At 38.9% G+C, this 19,761-nt stretch overlaps 1 protein-coding gene across 8 annotated transcripts in view; it reads left to right on the forward strand.

Annotated features, from left to right (window-relative positions):
• Nucleotides 1-19,761, forward strand: part of Dip2c (disco interacting protein 2 homolog C) — a 417,859-nt gene that overhangs the window by 342,816 nt on the left and 55,282 nt on the right. For 5 of the 8 annotated variants that reach the window (XM_015998738.3, XM_015998740.3, XM_076572890.1 and 2 more), the window contains 7 exons: nt 805-1,006; nt 6,057-6,178; nt 7,405-7,485; nt 14,689-14,812; nt 15,386-15,507; nt 16,591-16,702; nt 16,793-16,902. In XM_015998738.3, coding sequence (XP_015854224.1) covers nt 805-1,006; nt 6,057-6,178; nt 7,405-7,485; nt 14,689-14,812; nt 15,386-15,507; nt 16,591-16,702; nt 16,793-16,902 — 873 coding nt within the window. The remainder of the gene's footprint in view (nt 1-804; nt 1,007-6,056; nt 6,179-7,404; nt 7,486-14,688; nt 14,813-15,385; nt 15,508-16,590; nt 16,703-16,792; nt 16,903-19,761) is intronic. The other 3 variants (XM_015998739.3, XM_015998741.3, XM_015998743.3) reach the window with 1 other exon arrangement.

The following is a 19,761-nucleotide window of genomic DNA, read 5'->3' on the forward strand; positions in this document are numbered from 1 at the left end:
AACCAAGAAGGCCAGCATGTCTGGATCTCCTGTCTTAAGGGCTCCTGTCCCAGCCATGCCCCAGGGGCAGGTCCTAGGTAGGTGTGGCAGTTACCAGCTGCCTCACTGGGGCTGTGCTTCAAGGTCAAAGCTGGAACAGCTACCCACAAGACTCTATTGGAGAAAATGAAGTTTTCTTTTGTGACTAATTTTTCCTTCATTGGCATTTGTATAGACAAGACTTTTTTGTGCATGCAGTTATTTACAGAGAGGCTAGTTACAGTGACTCATTCCTGTAATTCCAGCATTTCAGAGGCTGAGGCAGGAGGATTACCTGGGCTATAGTGTGTGGCTGTATCTCAAAACAAATAAACAAAAAACTCAAAATGGAGAAGATAGGAGATGTAGCTCAGTGGGTCAAGTACTTCCTGTGCATGTATAAGGACCTGAGTTCAATCCCCAGGCGCCATGTAGAAAAGCCAGGCACAGTGGTATGTACTTGTGATCCTGTTGATGGAAAGACGGAGACAGGCAGATCCTTGGGGTCCACCATCCAGGCAGCCTAGTCAAATTCTGGGCCAGTAAAAGACCCTTTCTTTCTTAAAAAAAAAAAAAAAAAAGAACAATAGGCAGCCCTTAAAAACCAACACCAGAGGTTGTCCTCTGGCCTCTACACACATGTATTCACATGCATTTGCACATGTACACATACACACAGTTTCACACCCCCATGCACAAACAAAAAAAAAACCCTAAGTAAATATACTGTGCACCTTTTCAGTTTATAGATCCTATTTTAATATGACTGTCTTTCTTATTTTTCAGGCAATTGACAGTATACATCAAGTTGGAGTTTATTGCCTAGCCCTGGTACCAGCAAATACCCTTCCCAAAACTCCACTTGGTGGCATCCATTTGTCAGAAACAAAGCAGCTTTTCCTGGAGGGCTCTCTCCACCCTTGCAATGTCCTGATGTGCCCACACACCTGTGTCACAAATTTACCCAAACCGAGGCAAAAGCAGCCAGGTATGCCCAGTAGCCCTGCATGGTCTGACATAGCCTTGAGTGGACTCTGTAAGCTATGTCTTGTCAGTAGCTGACTAAAGTATCCACTTCTTCAAATTGTATACATATAAGTAATGCTTTAACAGGCAAACTTCAAGAAGATAGGAAGCACTGCTGTGGTGATATTTTAATTGTGCCTAAATGTGATTTTATAGTGTATGTCAATAAATAAAGTTTGCCTGGAGATCAAGGTCATTAGCGAGCCAGGAATAGAAGTCAGGTGGTGGTAGCCCACGCCCTTAATCCAATCACATGGCAAGCAGAGTCTCTGTGTGATCAAGGACACAGCCAAGCGTGGTGACCCTTGAGTCTTTAATCCCAGTACCAACCATAGAGACCAGGAGGTCTGTACAGACAAGCAGTGATGAGGAAGTAATGTGGCTTGGCTTAGAGCCAATGAGAAGGCAGAACAGGAAAGCAATAAAATGCAAGACACACAGGAACAAGGTCTCAATCTCAGGGGAAGGACAACAGCAAATGGTAAGCTAAAGGGAGTTGTGGCTCTTGCTCTGATCTCTTAGGCTTTAACTCTGTATTTGGCTCTATGTTTCTTATTTAATAAGACCATTTAGAAATCCATCTACACACTGCCTTTCAGAGAACATCACAGAAGGATGGAAACCAGCCTCTCTTATCCATACTGTCTAAGAACATAAATAACATTGGAAATGATGTAGTGCTTGCTCTTTGTAGGCATCAACATGCCTACATCTATAGTGTTATGGTTTCATGTTTCTGTCAGTACACACTAACATGTCTTCAGTATCAAATTGAAGGTGACTAGACCATTTTTCTATCATTTTGATAACTTAAGTAATGGAAGGTCTGGCCCTAGTGACCCTACTAGCAATAGTTCCCACAGCAAAGCCTGCCAGTTCAATACCACATGAAGCCTTGGGATAGCTATAGATAGATAGATAGATAGATAGATAGATAGATAGATAGATAGATAGATAGATAGATAGATAATTATTTGCAAGTAAATAACAGGATTTCATAATGACTGACCTCACCTGTTCAATCTTAAGAAACTAAGTAGGTGGGAAAATTCAACCCATGGGAAAAGACCTTGATCTGAAGCTGGAGCAAAGGGCAGGACACCCAAAGAAACATGCTTTTATTAGTTATAGAGGGAAATGGTTGTTTTAATACTTTAATACTGTACCTACTCAATAAAGCTGTATGTGATCATTAACTCAAGGAAGAAATTATATATATATATATATATATATATATATATATATGTATGTATGTATGTATGTATATACATATATACACATATATGTGTGTGCAGGTTTGGTAATATAATTGTGTCTCCAAAACACATTCTTTTTTTTTTTCCTTCTTTCATTCTGCAAATAGAATCCAGGGCTTTACAAATGTCTTGTCTCTTTTCCTCTGTCATTTTTTTCATCCTCTTTCTATCTTCCCTTACTCCCCATCCCTTCAGCAAATACCAAATAGCAACTAAGCTGAGGCCCTATGACTCACTTGAATATGACTCTGTAGATTTGCTGATGATCTGTAATGGCTTTAGAGGACATTGCCTTGGGACCTCATTTTCTATATATATTGCAAGGGAATTAAAGTAGATGATTCCAAAGGCCCCTTTTGAAAAAATATTTAAAATTATTCTGAACTGATATGCTACTAGCAAACAGACCAAACATTGACTGTAGCCAAATATGAGGAAAGATTTTGCTATGAGCTGCAAATAGAACCCTTAAAGTACAGATTCATAGACAACAAAAATTTTTTATGGGCAAGTTATCTGTACAATTAATAGTAGTGTATAATGTTATTAAAAATCTGAGCACAGAAGTGTTGAAAGACCTTTCAGCTATTGTAGAAACTAGCAATAATTCTTCAACAGTTACCAGAATAGACACAAGTCCACAGTTACAGCTTACCTCAGGATGTTCCATCAGAATAGCTAAGAACACTAAGCAGACCCATGCAGAGGGTCCAGCACAAGAAGGGAAAGATGTTGCTTCTCTTTCAGAATTGTTTTGCTAGTGTCTCAGATACGAGATTTACACTGTCTTTGTGTCAACTGGTCAAGCATTGTTTGGTCGGAATTCAAGAATACTGGTGGTATTCCTGTTGGCTTGCAGATACACAAATCTGAATGTAAACATAGGAGAGTATTCATGAATCTCAAGTACACACTTTTTAGGGTGTATCTCAATTTTATACTTTCAGATTATGGGACAGCAATTCTCTATAAGAGCATTTCATATATACCTACCTCACTTCAACAGGGAGGACTATCATAAGTTTCTGCCAAGAGATTTTATAAAGAAATGCAACAACAAAACTTGGAGTCTCCAAGCATCATTTGGAAAAACTAAGTGCTTAACTGTATGTGAGGAGAAAGTGGCATAAGGTCCCAGACTCCACCTTTAGAGAACACAAGCAGAAGCAAACCTTAGTGAGGAAAGAGTTCACAGGTATCAAAGGATCAAAGGCATCCAAAGTAAGGCTTTGCGCAGACCCTTATGTCTCTTCAAAATACTGTTCACATCCCTAGCTTGAATTCTCAAACTCATAATGGGGTCACCTTTAAACCAGTTAAGCAGGGTTTCAAGTTAGCTATTAGAGAGAATCTTTGCCAGGCCTCAGTCATCAAGGAGAGAACATTAAGATACATCATTAACAAATAGTAAAGGTAGAAAGTAAATGGCTAATGAGTGAGGATTCAGCTCCAGGAGAGATTAATATTCTTGCATAAAGCAGTTCATGAATGGACTTCTCCCACAGCCATCACTCCATTCATCCAGCAAGCAGAACTTTACCAGATTTGAGTGTTGTTTTGTTAAATGTGAAAAAAGATTTCTTTTTCATAGTGCTTTGGGAAGAACCAAGAAAAGAAATTTAGTCTGCCCACAGTTACCTTATGGGAAAACTGGTAAATGCTTAAGCTGAGTATTTGAGACAGTCTAACCTCATACCAAAGGCACCAGCAGTTAGAATCCCCAAAGTCTATCACAGATTCATCTCCTCTCAATTTCAACCCACCTTAAAGCACCCCACTTTCTCCAAGCTGAGTATTTCTGGCAAACTAAATTCAGCATGGACTACTACATGTCTGTAGAGAAGGTTGAGTGGCCCTGTACTCAACTTGGACAGTCAGCTAAAGGATGAGCAGGTACTGAAGTGCCTTATGATCTCAATCAGCATTCCAAAAGGTTTTCAAGGGGAAGTCAGAATAATGGGCATTGTGGTTGCCATGGTAACTGACCTATTCTATATCTTGTTTTCTGCCACTTTTATCCATTGAAGTGAATCTTATCTTTTTATTTTATATGCCCCATGATCTCCTGGTTGAGCTGCAAGACACTCTCAGCTCTTCGTGTATAGTAAATAATGCGTGTGTCTTGATTGATAAACATAGAACTTAAACATCAGACATTTAAGTAGCAATTTGACTTAACCAGTTGCCAACTTAAATTTCATGAGACCAGAAATTAAATACAAATTGATTATGCTGCCTTTGTTACTTTTTGCTGCAATTTTTTCCTGTTTGTTTGTGGTGTGTTTTGCATGCACATTCACATGTATGGGTACACTTGTGTGTGCAGTCTATGAAAGCTCAAGGTTTGATGTGACATGTCTTTAATCATTCTCCACCTAATAGGTGGAAGCAGGGGCTCTTGCTGTATGCAGAGCTTGTTGATTCAGCTAATCTATCTAGGCAGCTTGTTCAAAGCTGTCTCTGCCCCTTTATCTGCCTTCTGTGCACTGAGGTTACAGATGGGCCACCTAACTTTTGATAGTGGTTCTTGGAGGTTGAACTCCACTACTCACACTTGCATAGCAAGCACTTTACCCACCAATCCATCATCTCAGTCTTTATACTGAAATTCTTTTATTAAATAACTTTTTCCTCTCCCTTCTCCTCTACCTCCCCCATTTCACTCACACACAGCGGGGAATCTAGGATGGCTAACCTTTCCCTATTAAATATATATTCCTTGGTTTGTGTGTATGCATTTAATGACCTATGTGAGTAATTAGCATGTTAGGGTTTCTAACAGTGAAAAAATTTAGTTTCTACAGTTTGTTAAGAAATTTCTGGACCATCAAAATGGCTCAGTGAGTAAAGTACTTGATGCCAGTCCTGAACCTGATTTCGATTCCCCCAGGACCCACATGATGGAAGGAGAGAACTGACTCTAGCAAGTTGTACTCTAGCCTCTACACTCATACCATGGCATGAGTGCATGTACTATACGTGCACAAGTAAATAAAGTAATAAAAAATTTTACACAAAATATTTTTAAAAGAAACACCCTTCTTTTATAATTAAAAAAGTGAAGGTATCAGAAACATGTCTGATGTGTCTCTTTCAAACTGCTGTCTTAATCTAGAGAAAGAATGTTCATTGAGTTTGTAACAGTGGAGTAAAAAGAAACTTTCATTTTATAGTGGCTTCTGGGTTTACTCTTCTACATCTCATTGTAGACCTGATGGAAAATCTCAGACCTCACTGGTCAGTAAAATCTATGAATAAGTGATTATCATGTCCCTTCATGAGTATTCTCTGAATCTATCCCAAGAGGTAAATGTGTTATAATTTACTTAGTTTAAGTCAACCCTCTTTATAAGTCCTAATACCAGAAAACAAGAAGAGGTATAATCCAGAAGTCTTTCTCAGTGAAGTGCACCCTGGTTTTTATATCCTGTAATTATCCTCTGTACTACTCTTACAATCACATCTGAATGTGCATCATCACCTGTTGTTAATGCTAGAAAATAGAAGCATTAGCCACGGAGTGCTAACGAGTTCTCTATGTGTTGAAAATATCACTCCTATGTAACCTCATTCAGGTTTGTTCATTTTGGCCATCAGAAACACAATGATTTCTTTGCTATCTTTTAAAATAAGAGCGATTCAAAGCTGGGTCTTTCAAAATGTCTTCCCTAGGTTAATTATTTATTAATTGGCTAAGAGTCCTGTTGAAAAGAATTTCACTTATGTCTTTAAGGTTATTCTTCTCTTTTTTCCCAGAAATTGGCCCTGCCTCTGTGATGGTGGGAAACCTGGTGTCTGGGAAGAGGATTGCCCAGGCTAGTGGCAGAGACCTGGGTCAGATAGAGGACAATGACCAGGCCCGGAAGGTGAGAACCGAGGTCAGAGCTCACATTATTCCCTTGACTCTAGAGCTGTGTTAACTTTAGAATCACAGAGTGACTATCCTGAGTTCTTACTATGTCAGTTCCATATCTATTACTGATTTCCCATCTTTAATGATACTACCCTATTTCACAGTGGAGATTCATAGTCTTAGAGGGGAGAATGTCACAGGGCACATGAGGCTTTAGGAAATTTCATCATAGCACAGAAATGAAGAAATGATATCATGAACATGGGCAGGACTGAGGCAAATGTTAGGAAGCATTCATCTTCATTATTTGTTTTTAAGTATCCCCTGCCAGCCCTGATGTCAAGCCCACACTGCCTCATGGTGGCCTTGGTGCATAGTTTTTGTCTTTGGGGGTTTAACAGTTAATCTCCTTACTGCAGCTTAAAGAGCAAATATCTAGCTCCTCCTCACTGATGCAGCAAAGCACATAACTTGCTTATCTATTTCTGAATCACATTATCATACTTCATTTCTGACAATGCTTAGGACTCCCTGTTTCCCACAGCCCAAAGGTAGACCTATTCAGTATGGCCTATTAAGGAATGTGACAAAATTATTTAAATATTGCCAGTGTAATAATGTAGAGCAATTTGTTCATTAAAAGAACTTACCATCACACTCCCCTCATTTAGTACATTTCTATTAATAAAAGGTGTTAGGGTGGTATATATATATTTCCTGTATGTTCATGTGAAATGGGGCTGTCCTTTTTATTACAGACTAAATCAATAAGATGCATTTAATAATTTATGTAATTTGCAATGCAGTTTAATACCACCAGAGAATTGGCATTCTACAATCACATATTTAATAGAAGTTTTTTAAAGTTAGCTAGATTATATTCTTTTTCTGAACATCACAGAAATCAACATTGCCTCTTCTGGCTGATCTTACCTATAAGGGTGATAGCTCTCGTCTTACTTGGGCTGACTTGTATGGAACTTGCCTAACCAAGGGTACTATAGCAGTCCTTGGAGCTATCAGGCTGAGTCAGGCTGAGTTGCATTGAATTCTAAGTAGCTGCAGGGGAAAAGCCAAGTATTTGTTCATTCTGTTGATGATATATTCGTTTGACTTTTTCTTAAATGTGAATGTGTCCTTATGCTTCTATGGAGGAAAGCATGTACTTACACAATTTATTTTTGCTTAAATATTGATATTGCCTAGTACAGACTCCAGTGGCATGATTCTAACATCCTTGTGTCATTCCAGTTCCTGTTCCTCTCAGAGGTCTTACAATGGAGAGCACAGACCACCCCGGACCACCTGCTCTACACATTGCTCAATTGTCGGGTAGGCTCCAGAGCTCCAGAGCTCATATTTCCTAATTGCTTCTTTTAATAGTCTGAACTTTTTCCTGGGAGGTCACCTCCTTTATATTACTCCCAAAGACTTCTTTTTCCTGTTTCTATGGTAAAATACTCTAACAAAACCAACATATGGGGAAAAGGATTTATTTCTGCTCAGAGGTTGCAGTTCACCACTGTGAAGAAAGTCACAGCGTCTGGAGCTTAGGACAGCAAATCACACTGCATCAGCAGTCAAGAAGCAGAGAGCAAAGCAATAAAAGCACACTTCTCAGTGCTCTTACTTCCTCCTCAATATTTCCCACCCAAAACTGAGGCATTAATGATATCTGCAGTAGAGAACTAATGCAGTCATAAGAGATAGTTATATTCTTATTCTTTTTTAAAAGCTACTTTGTTTACGTATAAATATGTGTTAGTTGCAGGCTCTATGGAGTTTGAAAACCATTAGTACTTTATAAATTTTCTATTTAAATTCACATTAGGAAATCAAACTCTTCATCCTTAAAAGCACTTAGAAGTTAGAAGTTAAATATAGGAGGAAATATTAACAATAAAAGTTATATGCAAAGATCTAGTTTTGTTTTTTGTTGTTGTTGTTTTGGGTGTTTTTTTTTTTTTGGCTTTTATTTATACTGTGGAACTAAAGCTTGATAAATAGACCATGATCTAGGACTTCTTGGTGGGTACAGATATCTGCAAGTCTGTAAATCTGCAGCTGTTTAGGATTCCTAATTATCAAAGTTTTGCTTTCTAGTTATCAGGGTGTTTATGTGTCATTTGCATCCCTCTGAATATATGTGCTTGAACATCTTTCACCTTATTTTGTCATAAAGGTCCTTCTCAGCTTGAAATTACCCTTTGTGGCATTGGCCATGATGGATCATCATATACTACATCTGCTCAAGACCTTATCCAGGGGGAGTCGTTGGAGACAAGGAAGAGCATTTCCCTATTGTCCCCCTGTTCTCTAATGTTTAATGTCATGCCTCTCCTCTGAGGGGGTACCCTGTGTTCACAGCCCATGGTCCTCCTCCTGCATATGGCCATTTGGTCAGAGTCTAAACTTTGAGAATTCAGTGACCACATATCCATGCATCTAAAATGACTCCCCTTTCCCCCCTTTTTTCTTTATTTCAGTTTCATTACATTTTTATTTGTTTTTCTGTGTACTTGCATGGGTGCATGTGTGAAACATTATGCTTCTGGAAGTCAGAGGACAACTTGTGCGAATCAGTTTTCTCTTTTTCTATCATGTGGATCCTGGATATTAAACTCAGATCTTCAGTCTTATCAGCATGTACCTTTACCTGCTGAGCCATCTCTCTGGTCCCAGACTTCTATTTTTTATCTGAATTCATCTTCAGCCTATAGATATAGACACGACTGCTCTTACTTCACACAACTGTCCATTTTCATCTTCCTTCACATCTGTGATACTTTCATTTCCCTTTAATCTTCCTTCTTCCTGGATTCTCCTGGCTCTCTCCATATAGTTTTTTTCCTGTAAGCTCCTCTTGACTTTCCTTTGTCCATAGCTTCTTCCATGGCTCTCCCTCTTCGAATATTGCCTCCCAAGTGATGTCTAGCATGTATGGTCTTAATTGTAACTTACCTCCTTTTAACTGGGCGTGGTACCTTCTAAAATCTTTTGATGAGTATAACTTTCTCCCTTTCCTTAACTTCCCTAGCACTGCCATGGTGATTGCATCCTGTACAAACTGTCAACATTTAGAGAACAAGTTAGATCTGAATCACTTTAAACAACCCCCTTTTAACATTGCCTAATACCTTGCTCCCATTTTGATAAGATGAATAAATACCTGTTCAAACTTTGTGGACATCTAAATCTAAGCTCACGAGAAAGTGGATTCTTGTGGACATGAAGATCCAAACTTGATGGACAGACTAGTGAAAACTGTATTGTCCTGCTTGTGTCTAACTATGTGGAAGATACTTCAGATACCTCCTTGGAGTGACATTAGAGTACGAGGCTTGACATCCAATCTGTGTGACCTTGTGTACATTATCCAGGTCCTTGAGCTCTGCGATTACAGTCATTTACTGTAACAAAAACATTGAATCTATAGTAAAGTGTTTACTAGAAAATAACTCACATGCTTTAAAGTCATTTTAACAAAAATAGCAGAAAATTAGATACAGAAAGTTAGCTGTAGAGGACAAAACCATGAATAAATTTACTTTTGCTTAACATGCAAAAAGTATGGGCCAACAGTGCCTTCTCCTTTTATATGTGACCCATTCCTAACTCTCCCATGACCTGTGTGCAGTTTTATTCTGAGATGTCTGAAGGGTTACAGTGTCTTCAGAAGGTTAAAAGTCAAGCAGCTGTATCCTCTATATATATATGGAGCAACTTAAAAGTGCTCAACCTGGGACATAGCAGCAACAGTAGCTCATGGTCACTACAGTACAATTTCCACTTCAATCATTGTCTTGTTCAGTCCAACAGAAAAACATCATAGGCCACATGTGTAGTCATGTTTTCTAAATGCAGCATTAAAAAGAATACAAAGATATATGGGAATTCATTTTCATAACGAATTTCTTGTGCTATGTCTAGGGGACCATCATGCATCATGTGTCACCTGCAGCTTTTCCAGTGCTTTCTACAACTCATGCTGCCTTGTTGTGCAAAGTATTTTTAATAATTATGAATTTGACTCTTTTTTACTCTCTTTCTTGGGTTATGGGTATTTTAAGATGATTGAAACACATGACTTCAGAGTGTAAAGGTTAGTTCTCATTGTAGCCTTTGGTATCTATTCAAGTACTTGCTTCCATGGCAATTGTCGTAATCAGGTATGAGGTATGCAAGACTGAAGGTTGAAATAATACATATTAACTTTCCCTCTCAAAACATGCAGAATATCCTTTTTTGTTTTTATCAGGAACTCTAGCCAACTCATTTAATTTTTTTGTTTTGTTTCTTTATTTGGAGTATTTTCTTTATAATTTCAAAACGTGAGTTTTCTTTGGCTTTCTACTTCATTCCTTAATTGTTTTAGTTGTTAAAATAAAATTTTAAAACAGTGTCAAGTTCACAGTCAGTGGCAATGAAGTTTGTTGTGTTTAGAATGGAGCCTGACCCCTGGATGTCTCGGCATCATCATCCTGCTAATGAAAACTCTCCAAGAATTATATTAGAAGACAGTTCTAACTTGATTGAATAACTTTACCTAGAAATCTGTTTTTTATCCAGTGATTTTAGAGTAGAAATAATTTTTTTTTCCATGAATGTTGGTGAGGATGTTGGGAAATAATGGCTGTTACCTGAGGCTGAATGACTAATGCTTCATGGAAACACTCACTTGGAACGTCTGTTCTTAACAAGTAGTGCTTGGAAAAACAAAACATGTCACTGTAAACTGTTAGTATTTCTCTTGTATTAGAAGATTGTATTAAAATCTCCTAACTGAAGAGTGGCTGAAGAAAGAGCTCAGTCAGTAAAGTGCTTACCTTGTAAGCATGAGGACATGAGTTCAAGTCCTGAGATATACAAGGGCGAAAAAAGATGAAGTGCTTATAATCCCAGCCTTGGGAAAGGAGAGACAGGTGGATCCCTAGGTTCAAGGACACTGAGAGACCTCTTCTCAAAAAGGGTGGGGGTGAACAGCACCTTAGAGATAAACTACATCTAAGGTTACCCTCTTAATTCCATGTGGATAAACACAAACATGTACCCTCCCATACACGAACACAAACACACAAGACTATTAAAGGGCAAGTGTCAGTGTGCTTGTGTCACATTGTATACCCACTATATGGTAGAGCCATGTCACATTCAACCTTGCAATCTGGGAAGGAGGAAAAGCAAGAAATAGAATAATCTCTCATAACATTATTGACATTCATGCTGCAAGCCTACAATGAGTTACTCTTCAGATAAGGGAAAGAGGCGTCTCAACACATATCACATCTCTAATGGCCCAGTGAAGGATTCCAATGTTCAGGTGAAGACTGTTTATTCTTCATGTTTTTTCTTCAAAGAATGTGGTTCTTTCCAAGCAAGAGAATTACCCATTTGGTGATCACCTCATCACATAGCCCCAGCTAAGGAACAAAAAATGATGGCAGTCCTACTGCATGATAATCTACCTCTTTTCAATTTAGCAGCTTCTGAAGGGACTTGAGGGTAATACTGATGAATTTCAAGTCTCTATACATTTTGGCTCCAGATCCTAATTCCATAAAGTATATTTCTCTCCTAAGCCATTATCACAGAGTGTGGTGGGTTAATTATTTTATTATTATGCCTCAGAAAATGGCAGAGTATTTTGGAAAATGTTCCAGAACTTCATCAAAGATAAAAGACAGCGTGTAGATTAAACTTCACATTTTGTTAAAAGCCTGTAGGTATGAATTTTCAGGAATTAGAATTAAAGTGTATTTTCTAAGAAGTTATTGACTGCTGGTTGTGAGTCATCCAAACTTCTCAAATCTCAGAACCACAGAAAGGGAGGGGGCAAATAGTGGGCTTTGTCTTCCACACAGGTTATTGATAAGTGGTTGTATTGGTCCACTTCTTGTTGCTATAATAAAATCTCTTCAGCAGATTCATTTTATTTTAAAATGCCTTTGTTGGCTTACAGTTCTGGGAATGCAAATTTGAGAGGTCACATCTTATGATGGCTTTCTTGCTGACAGAATCCTGAGGCAATACAGAGTGTCATGTGACAGGAGGAGAATAGAACTGTGAATATCTGTATGCTGGTCTCTTCCTCTTGTCAAAAACCCACCATGATTCAACCATGGAGGTTCCATTCTAATGACATCATGTAATAATCCTACTTTCTGCCTCCAAAGCTTTACCTCTAAACACCGTAGTCTTAATAAGTTTCTAGTGTCTTAATATTTCACACTGGGATTAAATTTTAATCCATTGTACTTTGGAGAAAACTCACACCACATCCAAACTATAGTAGGGATCCACTTTAGCTCCTCTGATAGTGGAAGAAAATTGATTAGAGAAATTGTAGTTATCTTAGGTAGAGATAGGCATAGCATAACAGTAGGATGGTAAGGGACTCCCCCATAACAGGCAGATGTTCTCAATAGGAACATATGGACACACTAATTCTGTGAGCTCTCTTCTGAAACATATTGCCAGTATGCCATGAGGCTCATCCCCTGTGTATGACCATAGGTATGCTGCTTTTCCTTATAAAGAAACTGCCATACTCCAATGTCAGGAATGGGTTTGATGAGGAGACTTACCATCAGCTATGCTGTTCATTTTTCCCCATAGCCCCTTTGAAGAGCTCAATTAGCCTTAAGTCCAGTTAGATGTGTGTTTTGACTCATGCTGACAGACATGTCCATGAATAAATGCTCAGAGAAATGCTTAATCTTGAAGGCACCAAATTATAACTTTTTGTCTGTATTTCTTAGACTCATGCCATCTCATACACTTACACCTGCTCCTACTCAGCATCTTTGCTGCATTCTGCTTTCTTTCTCACCAGTCTACTTTACATACCAGTTTCTGTTTTCTTATTTTAATTTTCCTGTGATGCAAAGAAAAATGTGTGGGAGGAGAAGGATCAATTTAGAGACCTGCAAGCCAAGCATCTCTTCTATCTAAAACACTGGCCACAGCATCAGTGGATGTCTGAAGACTGATTTGGCTGACCTGGGTGGTTCCACACTTACCCTGCCTTTCCTTGTGTCAGTTATCAGACAACAACTTGGCCTCATAGGGCTCACTGTGCATGTTTTTGCTAAATATGAGGTACTGGTGTATGTATCTTAATGCATCATAAAATATTCTCTTGCACTCCCATCCACATGGTAACTCCTTCTATCAGCTCCTTTAGGATCTTGCTTTCATACATATCTTTCTTTTGTGAGTTTCAGTACCTAGTCTTAAAGCTCACTGTTTTCCTATGAGTCCCGCAAGCTCCAGCATCCTTCTTTCAAACTACTTATTTTAATATGATACACTTAGCCTGAGATTGTTCATGATCACTTTTCACTTTCAGCTTCCCTAGTCTTTCTCACCCCGTAAACTGCTAGTCAGAATTGTCAAATGCTTTGAAAGGGCCTATTTTAGAGTAGCTGTAGACAGTAGTCTTTACACCTGTGATTGATGCAAATGAACTATACATTGTATCAGGAATTTTTTTAAATTAGTTGAATGTAATTTGTGGAAGAGGGTTTACCTGCCCCCCCCCCCACACACACAAATACAAACACACACTTATTTATTTTGAGACAGGTTACTACAAGCAGTACAGGATGTTTTCAAAGTTGCTGAATAGTCTAGACTGGCCTCTAACTCTGGATCCCCCTGCTTCAGTTTCCCAAGTGCTGGGACTGTAGGCATATACCTGCATGCCCAGTTATAATTTATTCATTCTTTCTTCACAATGGAAATAATGAATGACACACTTTTTGGTATTTCTCAGTTCCTATCCTGTACTAATGTTTCCTAGTAATCCTTTTTCAAGGTATTTTTAGCCTAAAGATATTTTCTTTTTGTTTTAACATATTTTAAAAAATCTACATGAACGGCCGGGCGTTGGTGGCGCACGCCTTTAATCCCAGCACTCGGGAGGCAGAGGCAGGCGGATCTTTGTGAGTTCGAGGCCAGCCTGGGCTACCAAGTGAGTTCCAGGAAAGGCGCAAAGCTACACAGAGAAACCCTGTCTCGAAAAACCAAAAAAAAAAAAAAAAAAAAAAAAATCTACATGAACATGTACTTAAACTACCTAGAGAGCTATTGACAGTTGCTGGCTTTTGAGGAGGGACTGTCAGTTTTCTTTTGATATAGTAGGATAAAATGATGAAAACATTATAAATATGACCATTATAATTATGGTTCAAAACTGTGACTGTATCAAGGCTGGGCGGTGGTGGTGGTGGCGGCGGCGGCGGCGGCGGCGGCGGCGGCGGCGGCGGTGCACGCCTTTAATCCCAACACTTGGGAGGCAGAGGCAGGCGGATCTCTGTGAGTTCAAGGCCAGCCTGGCTTACAGAGTGAGGTCTAGGACAGGCACCAAAACTACACAGAGAAACCCTGTCTCGAAAAAACAAAAACAAACAAACAAAAAAAAAACTATGACTATATCAAAACCCATTGACCTTAGAATTTTGTGTAAATGGATTATATGATGCATAATCTGTTATGGTGAAGATCTCCCTAACCACCTCTTCTTATGATGCTCAGGGAACAATAGCCAACTCCTTGACATGTGTTCAGCTTCACAAGCGTGCAGAGAAGATAGCTGTGATGCTGATGGAAAGGGGCCACCTGCAGGATGGAGACCATGTCGCATTAGTCTACCCTCCAGGTAAAACAGTAGGATCAGACCTGACTCCGAGAGGTAGCAAGGACATCTATGGAAGGAGGCACTTTGCTGCCCCCAACTATACTTGCAGAGTTGCTGGATTACTGCCTAGTATGTTCTCTGTATCTGTTTAGATTCTCACCAGGCTCATTTGCCTCTAGTTATTCCCACTCACAGGGCCTAAGCTACATGTTAACACTGCTTTAGAGACTTAAAGCAATACTTACCCAAACTTTTATATCTACATTTGATTAAGCTACTAAGGTAGTTCATATTATTGGTAGTTGTAAAGTTTTCAGTGCCTAGACATAATCATACCATTGAATAGTTATCCAGAGAAGTGACATATAAATGAAACGTCTAAGCTGTCTCAGCATCTTGTGTCTTAAAGAACAAGCCACAAGAAAGTAATTCCTGAGACTTTCCAAAAGGCACAGAGGAGGGAGTTCATTAAAGGCCTGTTTCCTTAACTGTCTGACTTTTCCCAGACTAGAACTTTCACTGAGAAAGAACAGTGGTGGTCATTAAGCAATGTGATTGGCTTCATGAGAGTGTTTCTGCTTTCCTCTTGTGTAGGAATAGACCTTATTGCTGCGTTTTATGGTTGCCTGTATGCAGGCTGCGTGCCAATCACCGTGCGACCTCCACATCCACAGAACATTGCAACAACATTGCCTACAGTCAAGATGATCGTAGAGGTAACCAAGGCCTGGGTAGGAGGCTGTGGGCCTTTCACCTGCCTGTGCTCAGTGGCAAGCTGTGAGTCACAGACCTAAAGTCTCCTGGGGCAGCTGCTAGCTATGCTGTATGTGTGGGTTTGCAATGAAAGTAATCGAATTGGAAATAGTCTGTCTCCAGGGAGTGTATCATCTAGCTTTGGGAGTAAGATCTAAGTTGAGCAACATAGAAGCCTTGGCCAGCTGGGAGCAGCTTTTGCAGCTCATTGACACTGAAGGTGCCTCAGACTGGCTCATAGAGAAGGCTTCATCATCAAACACAAAAAAGCAATTGGAATGAAAAAACAATGTGTTTTCTTCAAGTTCCCTTCTCAATCTAAAAGGTTGTTTTCTTTATTTTCAGAGTATATATATGTGCTTTGTTTTTATGTATGAGTAAGTTAAAAAGACTAGCATATGTGTTTCTCTTATGGGAAGCAGAGTCAAACAAGCAAAGCATGGTCCTGGCCCCCTGCTGAATGTTCTTGGTAGCTATGTGGGGAGCACTGCCAAGGAAGACACTCTTGCTAGAAAATACCTGCAATGCATCTGCATAAGTAGCCTTTGTGGAAATAGCACATGCTGAGAGAGAAGCCCCTCATGTTTTTCTTGGGTGAGAGAGTAATGCTAGGACACTGCTTAACCTTCGGAGTTCAGGAACCTAGCCTCCAAGCTTTGTTTGGGTGTATTCGACCATCGCTCCTGGCTTTGCCATACCTTAGCCAGCTCTTGAGAACTAGTTTGGAAGCTCTAGACTAGAGAATGGTCTTCCACTACTAGAAAAGGTCATCCTCTTCCACCAAGAGTGAAACTTCAGCAGTGAGGCTCATGAAGCAGTGAGGGAAAAAGAGAATACCCACCAAGCCAGCCACATTAGCTGAATCAGCTCTGGCAGATCACGGATGATATTTGCAGCCAAATCAACTCCACTTCCTCAGCTAACTCTTGGGAAGCTGTGTACATCTAATCTATGAGGAATACTAGGCACATAAGTGATTAGCACTTCCCAGATGTGTCCATTTCTAGTGTACATTCATTCCTTCCCTTCTTGTCTCTGGTCCTCAGGTGAGTCGCTCTGCTTGTCTCATGACAACACAACTGATTTGTAAACTGCTACGGTCCAGGGAGGCGGCGGCAGCTGTAGATGTCAGGACATGGCCCCTCATACTGGACACAGGTCAGCACTTGGACTGACTTTCTACATGCATTTGTTTGTTACGGTTTTTAGTGTAGGCAAGTAGACTGATAGCTTTGCTTTCCTCTGCAGATGATTTGCCAAAGAAGCGGCCTGCCCAGATCTACAAACCTTCCAACCCAGACACACTGGCTTACCTTGACTTTAGTGTGTCCACAACCGGGATGCTAGCTGGTGTAAAGGTGAGAAGAGGGGTCTGCCTAATGTGCAGACCACTAGTGGACAACAGACAAGCCATGTACTGATCGTTCACTAATGTTATATATGATTGTGCTCCTGTAATGTATGGAAAGAGATGTGAAATGATTTTCTTTTTATTTTATTTTTTTTAATTTATTTATTTATTTTTTCCCATCACAGGCAATTAATTTTGTTCTATTCATTCACAGTTAATACAGAAAATACTTGGAAACATTTCCATATAATGTTTGACACAGAAATCATCAAATAGAAGTATACAGTGTTGACAGGAGGCAGTACATTTATAATTTATAACCCCAAATGTATTTATAAATTAGAAATGGAAAGATCTACAAATGAAATTATGAAGGTTCACCAAAGTCATTTAATCTGTCAGTTTCTCATTCATTTTTATGTCTTATAATATTCTATTGTATGAATAAGCCACATTTTATTTTTCTCCAGTATTTGATAGCTATTTGAGTTGTTTTAACTTTTTTACTATTAGCAACACACTGCTGTAAACCTTCATGTACATGTTTCATAGGTGCACATTTTCAGTAGTTTGAAGATATATTCCTAAGGGTAGAATTGTTGAGTAACAGAGTAACAATGTTTTGCATTTTGACCAACCACCAAACTGTTTTGCCAAAGTGGCGCACCATTTTACAATCTCACCAAATCCTTGTTTTTAAGGCTCTGATTTTTGTACAAAAGCATTCAATCATTCTATCAGACCAAACCAGGAAAAGTAAGCTATAGTTCAGAGCTGTTCTATTCCATTTACTATGCAAAGCCATTCTTGGCGTTTGCAACTCTCAGCCCTTTTGAGTATTCTTGCTGTGTTCACCTTTTCCTCCACCACTTTTTTTTTTCTTCTTTTTTTCTGGTTTATTTCTATCTATTGCAAATGAAAAAAAAATCCTCCATCAATGCTGCTGATAGCAGCAGAACCTTGAGAAATATACCTTTGGTTTGCCTCAGAAAAGGAGCACATATTGCACTGTAAAGTTTATAAAATTGGCGCAAAACATTGTGATAATGTTACAATACCAGTTTTAAGAGTTCAGTGACTAATGGGGAGCCGATGGGATACATGCAGAACTGTGAAAGCGATCTCACTTAGCCAGCTGTACACGTAGACTGTAAATCTACATTCAGATCATTTCTGAAATAAGACTATCATCTGAGTTTATCTGTTGCGGTCAACCAGGAAACCCTAGAATATACCTTGATTTTTGCAAAAAACAAAAAAGGGGGAGGGGTTTCTTCAGCATTTCAGTTCACGAGTAACAGTATCCTAACAGGCAAAGTGTTCTCTCACTGTCAACATAGAATGAACTGCTGCTGGAGGTCAACTTGGGCTTTAATTTGCATTAGCACTTACATGCATAGTAGTCCAAGTTGTTGACCTCATGACTTTAAAAAGTAACTCTAAAAAAGTAAAATGGCCCTTCTTGGAAGACTAAAGAAAGACATCCAGCCACAGTTGTAAAAAGTCTCATCAAAACAATATACTCTTTTATGAATTACGCCTCAATTAAAAAAAAAAAAAGTAGCCCCAAATAAGAAGCAGCTCTGAAAAAGAAAATATAACTTAAGATATTTGAAAAAAACAAGGTGAATACAAGTTCAAAAATAATTAAGATACATTTTCTTAAGGCTACCTAGAATTAGGCTTTAAAGAATTTTACCATTTCAAGTTTACCACTAGTTACTAGATACCTATTTACAAACAAGATGTTCACTTTTTTTGTTCCTTTATCAAGAGAAAAATCTACCTTCAGACTATGAGGGTGGTGATGGGGAGGGACTAGAAAACAAGATTCAAACAATCCCATGCAAATATCACGTTTTTCAAATGGAAGAACTCCAAACTGCACTAGAAGTTCCAATCACTAAGACACTTTCCATTGAAATGATTTAAGTACAGCTACATGGCACCAAGGTTTAGGCCTAATATAGGCCTGACAACCAAGTCCTTGTTTTCTGGAAGAAAGGCCTCAAAAGTCCCACTCAGTTCCACATAACAATACTTCAAAGCTCAATTAGGTTTTCCTTTCCTTAATATTTTTGTTTTTGACTTCTAATCTTAAAGACTAGATTAAAACTTAGCTTATTTCCCAGAAGGTATTGCTTCCCTTTGCTCTATGAAAGAGTCCACCAAGACCTCTTCCTCAAAACCATCTAGCCCCCAGCCTCCAGCCTGTGCTTGTGATGTATCTTTCTCAACATCCTGAAAAGGTAATGTAGGTAAAATATGCTCATAAACATTAAAACTAGTTGTTAGAAAGACGTAACTAGCTTTATAATTTAAGTTTGAAAACATAAATACTTGCAGCTTGATCTGCACTGACAATGATTGTCGAAGCCTAGAATTCAGCATTTACAAATTCTCATTCACACACACAAAACACACTATTATCACACAGCTTGTGTCTTGAGAGAATCTTCTGCTTTTTAAATCTTTGACCTCCCAGTAAATCTCAAGTTCAACCAACTTTAACTAAAACTTCACTCAGAATTTCACCAAGTTTTTCACCCACACATTAATGCTTGTCGTATCTTTCATCAACTGTTGTCCTTCTGTGGTGTATGTTGGTGTGGGATTATCTATTGCTTGATTTTTCATGGATGTGTTTAACTTCTTTGAGTTGAATTTTCCCTTCTAGTGCTTTCTGTAGGGCTGGGTTTGTAGACAGGTATTGATTAAATCTGGTTTTATCCTGGAATATTTTGTTTACTCCACCTATGTGAAATGATTTTCATACAAGCGATGACATATGTGACCTTTCAGTACCTGATAGGTAATTTCCAAAAAATCTGGGGAAAGCTGGGGGCATGACTTATTCATATAGCCC

This window comes from Peromyscus maniculatus, chromosome 5 (assembly GCF_049852395.1).
Source record: "Peromyscus maniculatus bairdii isolate BWxNUB_F1_BW_parent chromosome 5, HU_Pman_BW_mat_3.1, whole genome shotgun sequence".
Lineage (NCBI taxonomy): Eukaryota > Metazoa > Chordata > Mammalia > Rodentia > Cricetidae > Peromyscus > Peromyscus maniculatus.